Source organism: Coenobita brevimanus, chromosome 13, assembly GCF_032717465.1.
Source record: "Coenobita brevimanus isolate Jiangsu-jjx chromosome 13, ASM3271746v2, whole genome shotgun sequence".
In the NCBI taxonomy this organism is placed as follows: domain Eukaryota; kingdom Metazoa; phylum Arthropoda; class Malacostraca; order Decapoda; family Coenobitidae; genus Coenobita; species Coenobita brevimanus.
In genome coordinates this window covers 8139577-8158392 of record NC_136966.1, presented here as the reverse complement: position 1 = coordinate 8158392, position 18816 = coordinate 8139577, and the positions used below count along the sequence as shown (strand labels likewise).

General features: G+C 42.0%; 1 protein-coding gene across 1 annotated transcript in view; it reads left to right on the top strand.

Moving 5' to 3' along the window:
• Window positions 1-18523, top strand: part of mre11 (double strand break repair nuclease mre11) — a 36568-nt gene extending 18045 nt beyond the window's left edge. The window contains exons 8-15 of the mRNA XM_080284258.1: window positions 338-461; window positions 1170-1396; window positions 3105-3262; window positions 7830-7968; window positions 11490-11629; window positions 12667-12741; window positions 15430-15493; window positions 18431-18523. Of these exons, the coding sequence (XP_080140384.1) occupies window positions 338-461; window positions 1170-1396; window positions 3105-3262; window positions 7830-7968; window positions 11490-11629; window positions 12667-12741; window positions 15430-15493; window positions 18431-18523 (1020 nt within the window). The remainder of the gene's footprint in view (window positions 1-337; window positions 462-1169; window positions 1397-3104; window positions 3263-7829; window positions 7969-11489; window positions 11630-12666; window positions 12742-15429; window positions 15494-18430) is intronic.
• The last annotated feature ends 293 nt before the right edge of the window (window positions 18524-18816 follow it).

Here is an 18816-nt window from a genome sequence, read left to right as displayed (position 1 = left end):
AGGTATAATTAGCTGACTTTATGTTCTACAATGTTTATAAAGTGACAGTGGGTGATGATGGTAAAGGTTGGGATGATGATGATGATGGTGGTGATGATGGTAAAGATTGGGATGATGCTGATGATGGTGGTGGTGGTGGTGGTGGTGGTGGTGGTGCTGATGCTGCTGGTGCTGGTGCTGGTGCTGGTGCTGATGATGATGATGATGATGGGGCGGTGGTGGTGCTAAATGTTGGGATGATAATGATGATGGTAAAGATTAAATTGATTAGGGTGGTGGTGATGATATTTGAACCTATCCTTTGGCACATGTGTAGCCTTTACTCTTTTCTGGACAGGATCTGGCCTTGTCAGACCTTGAATTAGAAACTGATGTCAGTGGTAAGGTCAGTGAGGTGGTGGAGACGTTGGTGGAGGAGGAGGTAAACAAGATGATCATCAAGGCAAAAGAACTTCTCACAGGTATGTTACTTCCCTCATAGAGAACACAGGGCAGGAGGGAAAATGAGTTATATGAGAGGACCCTGTGGAGTTATGTGGAGAGACAGACAGACAAATGAATAAGTTTGGGAGTGTTATCTGGAGAGAGAGACAGACAAATTAGGAAGTAGGGGAATGTTGTGATGTAGGTATGTATGGGTTTGGTGGAAAGTGTTTGGGTATGTACCCTAAGATGGTTCACCCATGTGGAGGAAGTGGAGAGTGAAAGATTAAGTAGGAGAGTGCATGTGAGGGAGGTGAAGGGGAAGACTGAGGATGAGGTAGAGGAATGGGTGAGGGTAATGTGACTTGGGGGGATGACAGACTAATGATGGAGGACATCGATATGGGGATGCTTTGTTCATGTCTGTCACTCTCTCCTCCCCATACACATCATCTAGTACCAAAACTTTTATATTGTTTTGCCTTTCTTTAGACCTCATTTGGCAGCTGCCAGAACCATCTGTTTCCTTCCATATCATTTTCCTTTTTTAATTTACTGTTGCTGCTTTGGATGCCTTTTTCTTGTGTGTGTGTGTGTGTGTGTGTTTAATGCAAGCAAGAAGGAACCAAAGGCCAGAGGCCTGCAAGACTGTTCTCTCCAAGAAAAAATAAGAATAAGATAATAGAAAGTTGAAGATTACTGTATATCCTTCCTAACCTCCCTATTCTCCCCCCTACCATCCGCAGGTCATCCCAAGCAGCCCCAAATGCCGCTACTTCGGCTAAGGGTGGAGTACACATCTGAGGCACAGATGTTCAACACCATACGCTTTGGTCATCGCTATGAGGGCCGGGTGGCCAACCCCAGTGACATTGTGCTGTTCCGCAAGGCTCGGGCTGAGACCAGGAGGCCGGGGGATCCAGCGAATCAGGGTGTTGACAAGGAGGCAATGGATATGCTGTTTGCTGAGGATGTGAGTTGGGGTGGGGTGCACAGTGGTACTGTCTTCTGTTGATTTATGCATGCTTTCTCCAGACAATTTTCTTCAGTTAAGGAAGGACCTCTCATACTAAAGATGTTCAGGATATATCTAATAATAATAATACTAATAATCTGGTCTTTAAGAAACAAGACCAGATTATTATTGTTACCATCTGGGCATTGCTACTCCTCACCCTGCCCTAGGGTGGGAAAGGAGGTCCAGATGATGATGATGATTAATAATCCGGTCATATTTAAAAGCACCAGTTCTTCCCTCTAGTTTAAAAAGTTTCCCCATGTTGAATAAAACCCTCATGAATATTAGAAAGAAAATAAAGAATATGATAAAAGGGCTGGGAGACCTTCCAGTTGCCGATTAACCCGCGGTGTCCCGTCGACGTGGATTAACGTCCACACGTTTTGTCACTGCCAATCCCGTTGACGTTCATAAACGCGAATCAATTGCAAGGTCCCTAATTTGCACAATTTTCAATTTTCGCGAGTGATTTTTGGTACGTATACACGGGACACCTTCCTTTACAAGATGCCAGGCAGGGACAATGCCTTACCCAGCATGACCTCCCCCCCCCCTGCATGCCATTGTCAGAAATTCACCTGTTACCAGTGACCTGGCCAGTAAAGACATGTCATGCCACGGTACGAAATTCAGGGCCAGAGTGATTCCCCAATCGATGACAATGTGGAGGACAAACATTAGAGGAAGAAACAGTCAGAAATGATGATCAGGTAATGTGGCAAAAGAAGATCATGAATGGTGATGAGTTAGTGAGTGAAACAATGCTTATAATGCCTATATTACCGTTTGAAAACCAATATACTCTCGTACTACATATAAATTCGTACCAAATAAATAAATAAATACCGTTTATGAATGGTATGGAATGGTTACCCTCCCATAGAACTCGTTTTCTTTGGTGCCAGCCTGATAGAAAACACAGGAAGGTAAGAAGGTACTGCTACCTGTATCGAGTATTTTAAACCTCAGTTGAGCGATTTCTCTATGATTTTTCGATGTTTCTCACCAAAAGCGGAGGTTTGAGCCAAAAATTTTTGTTTCCAAAAACGGTCGGGATTGGGGGGAGTCAGTGGTGGAAAAGTGGTTGGGATGGGGCTGGTTAAAGAGAGGGGATGTATGTTAAAGTCATCCCTCAATATTTGGGGGAGTATGGGAACGTAAACTCCCACACATTGAGAATCTTTCAAATAAATTTTGCTCCCCTCAAACAGCTCATGCATTCGTAATTCTCTTCATTCCTTTTCAGGTGGCTTTACGTTGAGTGACAAGCCTAATGGTTTCCTGGAAGCCAGGAAACCATTTACAATGCTGGGTGGTAACCATATAACCAACCCATATGTATTCCCTATGTGTCAGCAAGTGGGTTGACAGAGGGTTAGTGCCCCTCTCCATAAAACAACTAACTCAAACACCATCCCATGTGGGATTATGGCGTCGGGTTGTAGGTAGATAGATTTGCCTCACAGCCCTTTACAGCGCCTCAGAACTTCATCAGATTAAATATACTTTGTTAAAAAAAAAAAAAAAAGTAAAGAGCAGCAGTTAAAGGTCTTCCTAACTTACTATGAAGTTTAAGCATCTAGTGATGGGGGAGGGGTGGGGGGAAATCAGAGTGCAGGGGTAAAAAACATTTTGTTATCAGTGTTTTGTCACATTTTTGCAGGTGAGTGAGATACGTGTGGAGGACCTGGTGGAGCAGTACTTCTCCAGCCTAGAGCAGCAGAACCAACAGCTGTTCCTTCTGTCCGAGCGTGGGATGGCCAATGCTGTCCGGGCCAGCATTGATAAGGATGATAAGGAGGCCATCGCTGCTATAGTTCAGTTAGTTTAGTTGTTGGTTTGATATTGGATTTAAGTGGATGCACCAGGACATAATCTAATCTGTCCTTATCATTCCTGAACTGACCTAACCTATCCTGATCTTCCCAGTCTTAACCTGACCTTCCCTGACCTGATCTAACCCATCTTAACCTTCCATGACCTGACCTGTCCTGTCTTAACCCAATCTAACCTGTCCTATCCTGTCATGTGCTAACCTAATCTAAGCTAATGTAACTTATTATGATGACCTACCCTAATTGAACCTACCCAGGCCTTACATTACCTCATCTTATGTGCGTAGACCCAATTCAGCTCTGGCCAGCTGATCCCAGTAATGATCAGTGCTGTATTATGTGCCATTGATAAAAGTCTGAAGCATTACTGTAAGGCTTTATTTCTTCCTAACATAATCTAACCTGATTCCTTAATGATCTCTTCTTCTTGTTTTTGCTCTACCTCGGTCTGTGTGGCCAAGCAGACCCATCAACCACAAGCAAGCAGCTGCCTTTCTGGGGTAGGCAGTGCCTTGCCAGGATTGGAGCAGGGTTTTTCCACATGGCGAGGTGCAGGGAAAATGGAGGAGGCATAGCCCCCAAGAGGAGGAACTTTATAGGAAATATGTGTGAGTGGTTGTCCCAACCCAGACTGTGACTAGGGTGGTGTCACCTTGGATCATACTGCTAGTGGAAAAATAACTAAAAGTCTAAAAAAACTGCAGGAAATAAAAAATACCTGTCAATGAAACCTGTGGTGGTTGCACCTCTTCAGAACCACAGTTGAAGTAAAAGCAATTTTACAACACACTGAAAAAACAAAAACAAAAAAGAATGCATTTTGTATGTACCATCACTCAGCAGTGATGATCCATACAGACACAGAGACACAACCAGAATAATATTAAACAAGCACATGGACATATAAATAAGTGAAAATGTTTCTGCATTCATTATGCAAATTTCTTAAATGGGAAGAAAATATTAGAATGGAAAATCATGTTCCTTAGTCATATTCCTGGACAGTAATGATTATTGAACAGAGAAAGAGAGAAGGGAAATTTATCAAGCAAGCAAGTCTTTTGGTTGCCAGTCTGGTAGGTGTTGGGAGACCCTCACCTTAGTGCCTGTAATTACTTCCTACTCTCCAGTAGATGGAAATACAAACATGTCCTTTCCATCTGACATTGCCGACCTCCAGATACATCTTCATTCACAATAGTGTTCTCTTTTGCCCACCTCATTGTCATTTTTTTTTTTTTTTTTTTTTTCCAGCAATTTTCTTTTGTTTTCCCACAGTTCACTGAACACAGCTTTATTATTTGTTAAAGCATATGACTTAACTCTCTTTCATCCTTAACCTCTAGATTTAATTAAGGTGTTTCTGTGCACCTTATTACTTATACGTAAATATGTATGTATTGTATTTTAATAAGTAACCATGAACCTTGTTACTACTAAACAAAGAAAATGATAAACACAAGAAGATGTGAGTGCAATGAACTGTACACTACTGCATCGTCACGTACGGACCATGACTCTCATAATTATGAGGTTTGAAGTAAATAATGTCATTACATTATGTCCAATGCCAGAACTACTTTACTAACATTTATCATGTCTGAACATCAATATTCACCATCCACACCCATACCACCATCATCTGGTGTAGTTTGATGACATGAGGAATAGAAATATAATGACAGAAAATTATGGGAGGGAGGGGTACTTTGTGGTTAGTCTTGTAACCACAGCACGTTGGGATTGTAGTTTCTTCACTTTTGGCACTGATATGACCTGTGGTTATAAAAACAAGCCTTAACTCACTCCGTATCCCCTTGAAAGGAGGTTAGTGAAATCATCATCATCTGGACCTCCTTTCCCACCCAAGGGCAGGGTGGGGAGTAGCAATGTCCAGACAGCACAAACTTGCCCAATCCAAATAGGCCACACTTCCATTCACTTATCATTCAAGCCCCCGGAATCCTGACTCTACCAAATACGCCAAAAACATTCACCACATTCTGCAGCTTCACACAGACGTATCTGATTGAGTCAATCCAGACGCTGCCATGCTCACAAGGGGTGCCAAAATCCCTGATCATGCACTTCTCTTCACAACTTTCATCCAGCCAGCACGATCTCTTGTCAGTTCCCTAGCCTTACTGACTTCCAAACCTCTCTTCCTCAAACACTCATCCACCATATCTCTCCACCTCCCTGGCCTACCTCGCCTCCTTCCTTCTTCAAATTCACTCAGGTATACCTTTTTCACCACTCTATTGTTATCCATTCTTTCCACATGAGCATACCATCTCAGTACACTCTCTCTGATTCTGGTGTCCACCAGCTTCCTCACTCCACACCTTTCACGAATCACATTATTTCGTATCCTATCCACCCTCTCTACTCCACATACATTCCTCAGCAGTCCCATCTCCACTGCTCTTACTCTTGACTTTTCATTTTCATCCCACACCATAGTCTCACACCCACATGGTAAAGTTGGCACTAACACTTCAGCCTGCAGTCCACCAGGTTCACGGTAAAAACATTGTTGTACAGATCATAATTGTCACCATACATAACAAGGATAATCTTGCCACTAACTGTTCTCTGAGTCAGAGATGCCTTTCATAAATCAAGCTGTGAGCTTGACCTTAGCGTCTTCTTGATCCATTCTGTCTGTCTGGTAATGCAGTTTTCATTTTATTCTTCCCACCTCCAGATGCTGTGTATTACTGGAGTTGTTTTTACCACTTGATGAGTTGTATGGAAGATCAGTAAAGTTTTTTATCTATCTACTGTGTAGCCAGATGCCTTAATCCTGTAAAGGTTGGCCACAAACAAATTGCCACCATGTTGCATTGTCCCCTGCCATTTCACTGCCCTCCCTCCAACTTACATCCCCCCTATTGTACACCTCTCTAGTCCATCTCTCCATCTCTTCTGCAGTCTTTCCCTTCCTCTCTCCCCCTCCTGTTTTAACAAAGTTCAAATTATCATACTGATACTGCTAATGTCCCATCGTCTGATGGAACTCCTGTCATCATCCTTATCATCACCATCACCATCTCCAACATATGCTTCTTTCCTGGGAACCCACCAACAGACAATGGCCATAACAGAATTCCCTCAAGGCTCCATTATCTTCACTGACCTCACACTCAGAAATACTCGACCTCCACTTGCGTCTTTCACTATAGTAGGACTCGCGCACGTTTGCGGCTGTGGTGTGGCCCGCACCTGTGTACAGTGTTGCCACGTTTTCTATACCGTTATCTCTCTCTCTCTCTCTCTCTCTCTCCTGGCGGGAAATGTGAGCCACCCTGAGTACTTTTGATTCTTTTATAAGTTATTTATAATTGTGCTTTCATCTGTTAATTTGGTTTTGTTATATTTAGTAGTAGATGGAGTGTCAAAGTTACTGTCTGCTGAGAGGTTTGTTACGTTACTGATTCATACACCCCGACGTAGTGGGGTGTGGGTGTAGGTGTGGGTGGGAGTGTGGATGTGGGTTTGTTGGGGTGGTGGTCCAGGGGGGAGGGGAAGTGTGAAGGGGGGTTTGACCTGAGACACCCAGGAGGGATTTAGAAGGGAGGGAAGGGGAAGGGGGGGCTGGATGCACCTACCACGTGGTCAGTATTAGAAGAGAGAGAGAGAGAGAGAAATTACGTGTATAGATATATGTGCATCAATAGGAACAATGTATATCAGTGTGTGCAGTATGTACAAAGGAACAAATGAATACAAAGAAGGTAGTGACAGACCTCTCTCTCTCTCTCTCTCTCTCTCTCTCCTGGCGGGAAATGTGAGCTACCCTGAGTACTTTTGATTCTTTTATAAGTTATTTATAATTGTGCTTTCATTTGTTAATTTGGTTTTGTTATATTTAGTGATGCCGACAATGCATTCAATGCATGCCCCTCTCCTGCCTCTCTCTCTCTCTCTCTCTCTGTAGGGAAGCTATCTGTCAGTGCTGCCACTCACAAGAATTATATGAATTATTTCTTTTACTTTGGATATTGGCATATTTCTTCTTTTTTCAGGCTCATTCTATTATATCCATAACTGTAATATTATTAACCACCCTAAAACTACGCTAAAAACATTAAAAGTGACTGCTATTTCTTTTAGCAACACTGTACAATATGTATGCCATGTTTCTGTGTTACTGTATAAATATTTTATGCATAATAAGATTACTGTTGATTCATCCATCAAAATACACAAGTGTAAGTTTTATTCATCTGAATTTATCGAATTTGTGATGCCTTGTACATAAATAGCTTCCGTTTCACATCGCAAGTTGGGGAAACGTGGCACCATTGTACACAGGTGCGGGCCACACCACACGCGCAAACGGGCGCAAGGCCGACTATAGTAAACCTCTCCACCTTCTCTTCCTTCCCTCAGCAGTAAGCTTCTCCACTCTCTTCTTCCTTACCATATTAGTTCTGTCTCTCCATCTCAATAAACATCATTCCAAGTCTCATTTTTGAGTATTTAATTTGGCACCCTGTCTCTGTACTTTGGTTTCTCTAACCACTTCTCTAACCATCTCTTGTTGACAGGCAGCAGATAGATAAGACCAAGAAGCACCTGATGGGTCTGGAGCGTGACATTGAGGAGGATGGGGTGGAGGAGGAGGTGATAGCCTACAGACTAGAGAGGCTGACCAGGCAGGGTGCTGCCAAGGAAGAGGACAGGGAGGTGAGCATGGCCAGGGAGGATTTATGGGAGATGAGGTGCCATTAAGAATATTATTTTGTTTTTGCTGTTTATTTTATTTATTTTTCAAGGCTTATCTGGATATGAACCCATTGGACTGCAGAAAACTGGCCACTTCAGGCTGGTGCTCCCAGAGATCTGTTGTTGAGGTTATGGTAATGGATTGTGTGTGTTGTGATGGTGAGGTGGATGTAGCACGTGTGCTGTTGTGTGGGAGCTGGATTGCGATGATGGCACAGTGTATTGTGTGTGTCATATTTTGTACTGGTGCTGATGCAGGGACGGGTGATGGCCACAGTGTAGTCTGGCCAGGTGCACATGTAGCTTTGGGTAGGGCAGGTTTGTCTTCAGTTGAACCATGAACCACAACAACAATACTGTATAATGAGGACTGCCTTTAGGGGATTAAGGTGTACCTACTGGATGGTATAGTTGAGGTTTTTTGCTCACATAATGCCACATAGGGCAATTGACTGGCCACTTTTGCCTTAAATGCCAGGGCTGAATAGCATACCGTAGCCCAGGGCCTGTATGCTCTTAGAGAGTCAGTAAATGACTGGAGGATTGATTGATGAGTGATTGTTTACATTTCTCAGATTTTTCAGTCTTCATCAACAGTTTGTTTATTCTGTAGTTTTTGCTTTATAGTTCTCTTTTCCAGGCTTTTTCCCCCCCCTCCTTTCAGCGTACTCCCATGTCTCTATACCATATATATTTAAGAACTTCTTTCTCTTTGGAAAATTGCATTACTTCAGCATACCTCTCTTTCCTGACACATGTTCTTCAGGCACCATCTGCTGTCATCTTTCTCTGGTGAACCAAAATGACCCACTACATCATTTATAGGGTCAATTTCCACTCTGCCATCACAAACACTTTGTAATTCATAGGCTTCAATCTTATCACTATGTAGTTGGTCACAAAGCCTGTTTTTCTCTTCCTCACTTCTGTCACAATGAATTGCTTATGCAGTACTCAGTGCTGCTTTCAACGTCTTAAACTTGACAAACATGAATCTCAAGTTTCTACATTTATGATCTTCCATTCATCTTTGCCATTCTTTAATCATCTCTAAATCAGCTAACCCTTTACTCTGTACTTGAGAGTACTCATATATATTTCACATTTTGTATTTTATTTATTTATTTTTTTCAAGGAAGGAACCAAAGGCCAACATCCTGCAAAATGTTCTATCCAAGGAAAAAACAAAAACAAGAGAGCCAAATTCACGATCTGTTCATTTCGAGATGCCTGGACACGCTGCTTTTGAAAGACTAGAGATCATAGGAAGCAGGAAATACAGACAGAGGGAGACAGTTCCAGAGTTGACTTGGAAATAATGGTTAACTCTTGCATTAGAGAGCTGGACAGAAAAAGGATGAGAGTTTATTGCTAGAGGTAGAGGGATGCAAGCAGACAGTTCAGAGGAGCAGTGACCATTGAAGCAGCGACAGAAAAGAGATAAAGATGCAACATTGCGGTGACGAGACAGAGGTTGAAGGGAGCCAGTAAGAGGAGGAGAGTTACTGAGATGAAAAGTCTTTGACTCCACCTTTTTGAGAAGAGCTGTATGTGGGGAGCCTACCCACACATGAGAGTTGTACACTACACATGGGCTAATAAAACCCATGTATAAAGTCGACAACTGTGCAAGGGTTAAGAAGACATGAAGTTGGCTTAACACACCTAATCTCTTGGAAGCAGATTTTACAAGAGAGGTAATATGTTCTTTCCAAGATAAATCCTGAGAGAATGAAACCCAAGGTATGTTTAAGGATGATGCAGGATTGAGCTGGATATTGTTAGAAATTAGAGGGTACCCCTATGGTTGGGTTGATAAATATAAGAACTGAGTTTTTGATGCATTAAAAACAAGATTATTTTTACCCCAGTCAGAGATATGAGCCATCAGACATTAGGTGTGCTATAGCCTCATCTCTTGAGTGTTGAAGCAGCTGCTGAGATGGACGTTGCAGGAAACGAATGGAAAGGTGGAGGGTGGAATCATCAGCGTATGAGTGGATTGGGTTAGATGTACAGCTTAGAAGCTCATGGGTAAATAAAAGGAAGAGAGTTGGTGGTAGGACAGAGCCCTGAGGAACACCACCATTGATAGATCTAGGAGAAGAATGATGGCTGCCTACAACAAGAGCTGTAGAACGACCAGAAAGGAAGCTAGAGAAGAAGGCACAGATAGAAGGATAGAAACCGTAAGATGGCAGTTTGGAAATTAAAGATTTATGCCAGACTCAATCGAAAGCCTTTGAGATGTCAAGTGAAATGGCAAAGCTTTTGCCAAAGTCCCAAAAGGAGGATGACCAGGAATAGAGTGTCCCTGACGGAACCCATACTGACGATAAGAAAGAAGGTTGTACTAGGAAAGATGCTTTAAAATTTTTTTTGTTAAGAATTGACTCAAAAACTTTTGAAACGCAGGATGTTAAAGCAGTTGGGCGATAGAGGGTTGGGGATGGTCATCCTTCTTTGGGACTGGCTGAATGAGAGCAAACTTCCATCAAGAAGGAAAGGTGCTAGTTGACAGACAAAGACAAAAGAGTTTACCTAGGCAGGGTGTAAGCACAGAAGCACATTTCTTGAGGACAACAGGAGGGACTCCATCAGGCCCATATGCCTTGTTAGTATTGAGGCCTGTGATGGTAGAAAATATGTCATTTGAAGAAATTTTTATGTCAGCCATGAGGAAGTCAGAGGGGGGGAGTGATGGAGGATCAGCACCAGAATCATCTAAGGTAGAAATGGAGGAGAAAGTCAGAGTGAAGAGTTCTGCTTTATCAGTAGAAGAAATAGCTACAGAGCCATCAGAGTAGAAAAGAGGAGGGAAGGATGTTGAGGTAAAGTTGTTAGGAAGGTTTTTTGGCAAGGCCATTCAATCACTTTACTCCCTTTTATATATTGTCAGGTATAGTGCCTTCACGTCATGCTTACCTTCCTGAAATTCATCCACTACTCCCACTCTCTCCTATTCCTCATCCACGCTTCCCACATTTGACACAGCCATATGAACCTGGCTAATTTTCCATGGCCATGGTCAGGCACAATACCTAGAGCTGAGGGCCTGCTGGGCCGTTTTGGGTGCAATAAGGAAGGTCGAGGATCCCACTCCCATTTTGCCTGTTCAGCATGCAAGGAGTACCTGGTCAATATTCTTTCCACCCTGCTTCAGAAATTAGTTATTGAGTTAATATCATTATAATAAGGGACTGAATAGAGAGGCCGCCAGAGATTGAGTAGTGTGGAGAGTTGCCATTAGGTTGCCAAAACCAATGCATGCAAGCACGTTGGAGCCTTTCTAAACGATACGATGCTATGATTAATCACCCAAGCGTAATAAAGAGTTTCTATATATATAAGACCAGCTTTGTATGTTGTTCAGTGTAGTCACCTGTAAATACCACTGCGTCAAGTGAGTGGACTGTATGCCTCTTACCACTGATGCATGGTACAGATTTAACCTAACCTAACTCAATTTAATTCTACCTCAGACCCAGGCAGCTCTAGACCACCCCAGCCGAGCAAAATACCGGACTACAACCAGTGCAGAAGACGACTTTAATGCATTTAGTGATGGCGACATTGACGATAGCAACAGCGATGCCGTCAGTGTGCCACAAAAGCCAGCTAGGTGGGTTGGTAGGGAACACCAGGGAGGATGGGGTTATGTTGTGCACTTCAGCCACCTGGCCTCAGAACTAAACCAAGAGAGGAAATATTCACATTGACAAAGTGAGATATGTGAATGTCATGGATAGGGTTGTGAGAGAGAGACCAAAAAAGACGAGATGAGGGCATAGAGCGTGACCTCAGGGATAAGGGAGTGAATTGGGAGGCTAGAGATCAAGGTGTGGAGAGGGCTGCTGAAAGTGAGAAATGTGAATGTCATTTGTAGGGTTGTGAGAGGGAGACCAAAAAAGACCTGAGATGGGGTCATAGAGTGTGACCTCAGGGATAAGGGACTGAATTGGAAGGCTGCTAGAGATCAAGCTGTGTGAAGAGCTGCCATTAGGTGACCAAGGCCGATGCATACAGCCATGTTAGAGCCTTTATAAAGTATACGATACTGGAAATAGATGAGTCATGAAAGTATTTATTAAAGGTTGCCTTGTTTTATTGTTGTAATTTGCTGTTGAGTGCACTGTAATTACAGAAATATTGCAGTGACAATAATGCCTCTGATGTGCCACATAATCTGGCTGGTGGGTTGTTAGGGAAGAATAATAAGTCCAAGAAGTCATTATAACACATGAGAATTATGATGCTTTCTGGGGGAGGCAGTGGCTCAATCAGTAGAGAGGTGGCCTGTAGTCCTACCAGACCCAGGTTCAAATGCCCGCTGGGGCAGGGAACAGTTTAAGGATTTGAATGTAAGAAAAACAGGCTTTACTGATTGACCAGAAGACCCGCCGACATGTCGTAAAAATACCCCCTGCTAATACCAATACACCAGTCCTTTATGAGACAGCCCTAGCATGTATTCAATATGGATGGTGGGTGTTAGCGCTGAAGTGGTGACATGTAGAGGTGTATGGTATGTAGGAGGATTGCTGGGCCTTGATAGCAGGCTGTGAAACCTATGCCCAGAGTCAAAAAAAAAAAAAAAAATACAGCACTGTGTATGTGATTGAAAATGAAGATGTTGATGTGGCTGCCATATCTACACAGAGGTCGTGGGTCGAGGGGTCCACGAGGGAGGGCCAGGGGAGCCTCCACCAGCAGGACCCAACTGACTATGGATAGGTAAGTTTGTCTTTTTTTCCTCACATCATCATTATTGTTGTTGTTGCTGTTTTCATCATCATCCCAGTCGTTCAGCATCAGCACTGTCATCTTTGTCATTGTTGTCATCATCATCAGCAGCAGCAGCACCATCACCATCATTGTTGTCATCATCATCCCAGTCTGTGTTTCCCACCTAAGAATAGGTTCAGTGGCACAGAATCGAGTACTAGAGTAAAACAGGCAAAAATATAAGTGAGGAAGAGTGTTCAGTATCCACCAGTCCTTCATAAGCATACAGGTAGTTTATCTTTATATTTGCCATTACTGCTGTATTTGCTTGTATCATACTAGCTGTGTTAATACTGAGTAGATATAAACCTGATACAAGAGAACTGTAACATGATCTAGACAAAATGTATAGAGATAAGTAAGAGCTTTATGGAGTTCTTATTTAAAGTTGTTTCACATAAAGTTGTTTTGTTACCAAGTTGCTGATTAATGAACACTTCTTCTGCGCTTACAGTTGCTCTTGATTCATTAAAAAGCTGATTTGATGGCAGTTACTGAGTATTGAATGTGTGTGTGAATGTTGGGAGTAGGGTCGTGAGGGGTATACCATGAAAAAAGACTTGGGATGAGGTCACAGAGTGTGGCCTCAGGGATAAGGGACTGAATAGGGAGGCTGTCAGAGATCAAGCAGCATGGAGAGCCTCCATTTGGTGACCAAGGCTGACACATGCAAGCATGTTGGAGCCTTTATAAATGATATGATACAGTACAATAAACCAGAAGCATTGTCTCACCTAAAACAGTTTCTCTTACAACAGCATATTGCCTGCACATCCTAGGCTCTAAGTGAGCACTGGTTGTAGTATAAATCCTGGAATGGTTACAATGACAGATCGGTTCATATACAGGCATACCCTGGTTAAACGATGTAATTGGTTAGGTAAAACCCCATCGTTAGGCGGGATATAGTATATCGGGGTACTTTTAACACATAAAGTAATGTGGAGCATTTACCAGCCATGGATTTTCCCCCAAACCAAACCCAAAACCCACCCAAATGAGACCAAAAACAAGTTTAAAGCCAGTCTAAATGGTGTAACAGCTGTCAAGGAAGCTAGCCTAAGCCTAACACCTGTAAATAACTCTGAAACCAACAAATAAAATCTGAAAATCATCAAAGATAAGTCTGGACAAAATCAAGCTTAGTAAACTGTACCCCAAAATGACAATGTTCACCCCAACTATGGCTAAAACACATTAATCTAAGTCCAAAAACAGTTTATAAATCAACCTAAACACACATTTTTAGTCTAAAATATCATCAAAAATAATTTTAAAAATCAAAACCCATTGTTAAACTGGGGTTTGGCCATCGTTAGGCAGGGTATAGTGGTATTTCTACCTCTGTCGTTAAGCCAGGGTATTGCATCTAGGGGTATCGTATATCGAGGTATTAATGTATTTTGCCCATTATAGTAGGACTCGCGTAAATTTGCGGATGTGGTGTGGCCCGCACCTGTGTACAATGGTGCCACGTTTCCCCAACTTGCGATGTGAAACGGAAGCTACTGTATTTATGTACAAGGCATCACAAATATGATAAATTCAGATGAATAAAACTTACACTTGTGTATTTAGATGGATGAATCAACAGTAATCTTATTATGCATAAAATATTTATACAGTAACACAGAAACATGGCATACATATTGTACAGTGTTGCTTAAAGAAATTGTAGTCACTTTTAATGGTTTTTAGCGTAGTTTTAGGGTGGGTAATAATATCACAGTTATGGATATAAGATAATGAGCCTGAAAAAAGAAGAAATATGCCAATATCCAAAGTAAAAGAAATAATTCATATAATTCTTGTGAGTGACAACACTGACACACCCAGTCTGGCCTAAGGTAAAGTACGTACGGTACCCCTCCGTAGACCCAAGCATAGCTTGTACAGGTGTTGCTAGGGAAAAATGCCCACATTTACTGGCTTTTACCGTAATTTTAAGGGCGAGGAATAATCACATTTATAATCATAAGCTAATATATAGGACAAAATAGTAGGCATATGCCAATACCGAAAAAAAAAAAAAAAAAAAAAAAAAAAAAAAATCACTCGGGAGCGGCAACACTTCCACACCCAGATAAAGAGAATGAATGAATAAAAATCAATCATGGTACTGCAATAACGGGTCATCTGTTGCTGTATACAAAAAATGATAAATATCACTAAATATAACAAAACTAAATTAACAAATGAAAGCACAATTATAAATAACTTATAAAAGAATCAAAAGTACTCAGGGTGGCTCACATCTCCCGCCAGGAGAGAGAGAGAGAGAGAGAAAACGGTATAGAAAACGTGGCAACACTGTACACAGGTGCGGGCCACACCACAGGCGCAAATTTACGCGAGTCCTACTATAGTCTTGTGTCTGGCAGAGATGGTTTGGCCTGCTGGTTTGAGGAGAACAGGTATATTGACTAGTTTTTGAAACTATTTAGCTATGTAATCAATAGACATAAAAGCAGAAGCTATAAAGTATGAAGATGGTTATGGGAATAGAAAATGATGCAGAGTAGGCACAGGTAATACTGACTGAGTTTTCCTGCAACAGAAGAATTGCAGTGCCTGATGTATATGAACACCATGTAAACAACTGAAGTGTGAGTGACATTGTTATTGTTGTGTTTACAGTGATGGGTCCCCCAAGAAACCAACGCGTGGAGGTCGAGGCAGCCGGGCCAGAGGGAGGGCAGCGGTCAGTATATAGTTTTTGTTGTTGAGGTCCCAGGTTCACTTAGAAAGTGAAACCAATAGACTGCAGGCTGAAACTGTCCTGCAGTCCACCATGTTTCTTTTGGGGGATAGGAAGAAAATTGAGGGACATGTTTATAGTGACCTGACATCCAGTATAATAGTTAAATTGGACATCATTGCCATTTCGTATTGAATAAGTAGAGCTTATGGGGAAAATTATTTAGATCAGACAAGGTTCTAACTCAGTGCACAGATATTCCTAGAGTGTTGTAAACAGTGATAGACAAACACACAAAAATGCAGTTCAGTGTATGTATTGAAATATTTACCGTTAGATTATTGCTACACACAGTAAATAAGGGAAGGTAGAAAAAGAAAGAAATGGTACTGTCATACATATGATGAAACTGCAGGAGGGCCCCCATGCATAGAATTTATAGTTGTATTTTTTCTTCTATCAGTCTATTGCCAGATGCCTCAATCCCATAAGGGGTGGCCACAAACAATCGCTTCCATATCACCCTGTCCAGTGCCACTTCACTGCCTTGCTACCATCTCACACCCCCTCTCATATACCTCGCCACTCCATTCCTCCTTCTCATCCTCGGCCTCCCCCTCCCTCTCCCCCCCTCCACCTTGCTAGCATACACCCTCCTCGTTAGTTTATTGCTCTCCATCCTCTCGACATGGCCAAACCACCTCTGTGTATTTCTCCTAACACTTTCTATCACATCCACATCCACACCACAGTGCTCCTTTACTTTCTTATTTGTAAGTCTCTCTCTTTCCATGTAACTCCACATGCTCCTCTCAGATAACTCATATCCACTGCTCTCACTCTTGACTTCTGTCCCTCCAACAACGTCCAAGCTTCACTTCCATACATTAGAGTTGGTATCACAATACTGTCATGCAGTGACTTTTTCACTTCTATGCTCATTTCCCTGTTTCTTATCACTGCTTTCAAGGAACCAGCAACCTTCCTTCCTTGTTGTACCCTTTCAAGCACTTCACCTTCTAAACTTCCATCCCTACTCATCACACTACCCAAGTACTTAAACACACTCATTTTTTCCATTTCCTCCTCATCCAGCCTCACTGTACATTCAGTGACTTCATTTCTCTCAAAGACCACAACTTTGCTCTTCCCAACATTCGCCTTTAGATTCCGTTTCTTACACACTCTCCCAAACTCATTCACCAAGCCTTGCAGTTCCCTTTCATCTGCACCTAACAATACAGTATCATTTGGAAACAACAGTACAGTACAGGGAGTTTCCAAACACTGCCCTCTCTCATTAGGGTTGCTCCAACATCCACTGCCCTATCTTTTATTTCGTTTATAGCCCCATCCATAAACAGATTGAACAACCATGGGGACATGACACATCCCTGTTTCAATCCAACATTCAGATTGAAAAATTCACTCAGTTCACTATGCACACACACTGCAGCCTTAGCACCCTCATACATACTCTTCACAGCATTCAGCAACTTCCTATTTACTTCATTTATCCTTAATCCTTTCCACAGTCTTTGTCTATCCACCCTGTCATATGCTTTCTTCAAATCTATGAAGGCCGCATACAACTTCTTTCCCTTCTCTAGAAACTTTTCCTCTAAGGATCTAAGAATGAATGTCTGATCTACACAACCTCTTCCCTTCCTAAAACCCCCATGTTCTTCTCCAACTAATTCCTCTGTTATTTCCCTAACTCTGTTAATAAGTATCCTACCATACACTTTTCCTATTACACTAAGAAGACAAATGCCCCTATGATTACCACACACTTCCTTTTCCCCTTTTCCTTTGTACAAGGGAATAATTATACCTGACTTCCAATCCTCCGGAATTCTACCTTCTTCCCGGGCCCATTTTTTTTTTTTTTTTACTAATGTATCATTGTGCTAGGATTAAAAGCTGTGGAAATGCATAGCTTTGAAGATACAACTACACAACCTCATCAGTTTTACATGCAAATTGAGGCAAGTGGCCATCCACTGTGTCAGACTTTCAGGTTGATTTGGCTCCACAATCCATCACAGATCATTCATCCCTACTAACCCAGCCTAACCCAGTTCAACCTAACTTAACTCTCTAGAATGATTTGAGAATGAATTGATCCATTATCCTTTCAGGAGGATGCCACCATCAGTGGCAGAAAAGCTAACTTGGTGCTCTTTAGTAACATAAATGTTATTTCTGCAGAATTTGGATGTCATAAATGAGACATACAACTATGAAAGATATTCCCTTTCATAGAATTTTCATCATTATTAGAAACTCCTGCAGTTTGTCTCAACATGCCGCAGTGACAGTGCTACACCAGAGAGCATAGGGAGACAGATGCTCTGTGATCTCACACAAATGAATGATTCAGTTGGCCACTGCACCTTTCCCAGCCAATGCATGTTCTCCTTAGCTGCTGCACCCCTTCCCTGAGTAGTAAACCCTCTGAAACTCATCAGATTTTGTCAGTGTTCCATGCTAAACTACCGTAATTTCTTTTTTTTTTTTTACTGAATATCTTGAGTGTCTTCGACATTAAAGATGATTAATACTAAAGAAACACATTTTGGATGCATGGCCACTGTACAGTATAACTATTTATATTGATGATTTGATAATTCGTTGATGTTATTGATGATGATTGTGTTATTGATTGATCATGGTGATGGTGGCAATGATGATTGATTGATGGTAATGATACTGTTGATATTGGTTGATGACTGATGGTGATTTGATGATTGTGATGATGATTATCAAGTGATGTAAATGATGGTGATGTTGATTGATGATAGTGATGCTGATTAATGACTGATTGTTGTTAATGATGTTGATGATAGTGATAGTGATGGTAATAATGATAATGGTGATGACTGAGTGATATTAATGGTGATGATGCATAATGTTGATTAATGTTGTTTCTGTCGGCAGAGCAAGAGCCAGACCATCAAGGAGTCATTCCAACGTGCAGCAGCCAGCGCCAGGAAAAATGTCATTTACATCAGTGATACCGACAGTGACTGAATGCCTGACTGTTCGTTTGTCTTTCTGCCTACCTGTGTATAGCCAGATGCCTTAATCCCGGAGGGGGTGGCCTCTATGCCACCAAGTCCTCTGCAATTAGAGGTGCTCTCCTCCCTCCATCTTAACATCACCTTCATTCACATACCTCAGCCTCTTCCCTCACTTCATCCTTAATCTTAGTCTCCTCCTCCACTTCAGTGACTACATTCTCCTGCTCATTCTCTCACACCCCACAATTTATATTCCTTTATTTTCATTCACCTTCATTCTCATAGTCATTCACTCACTACCCA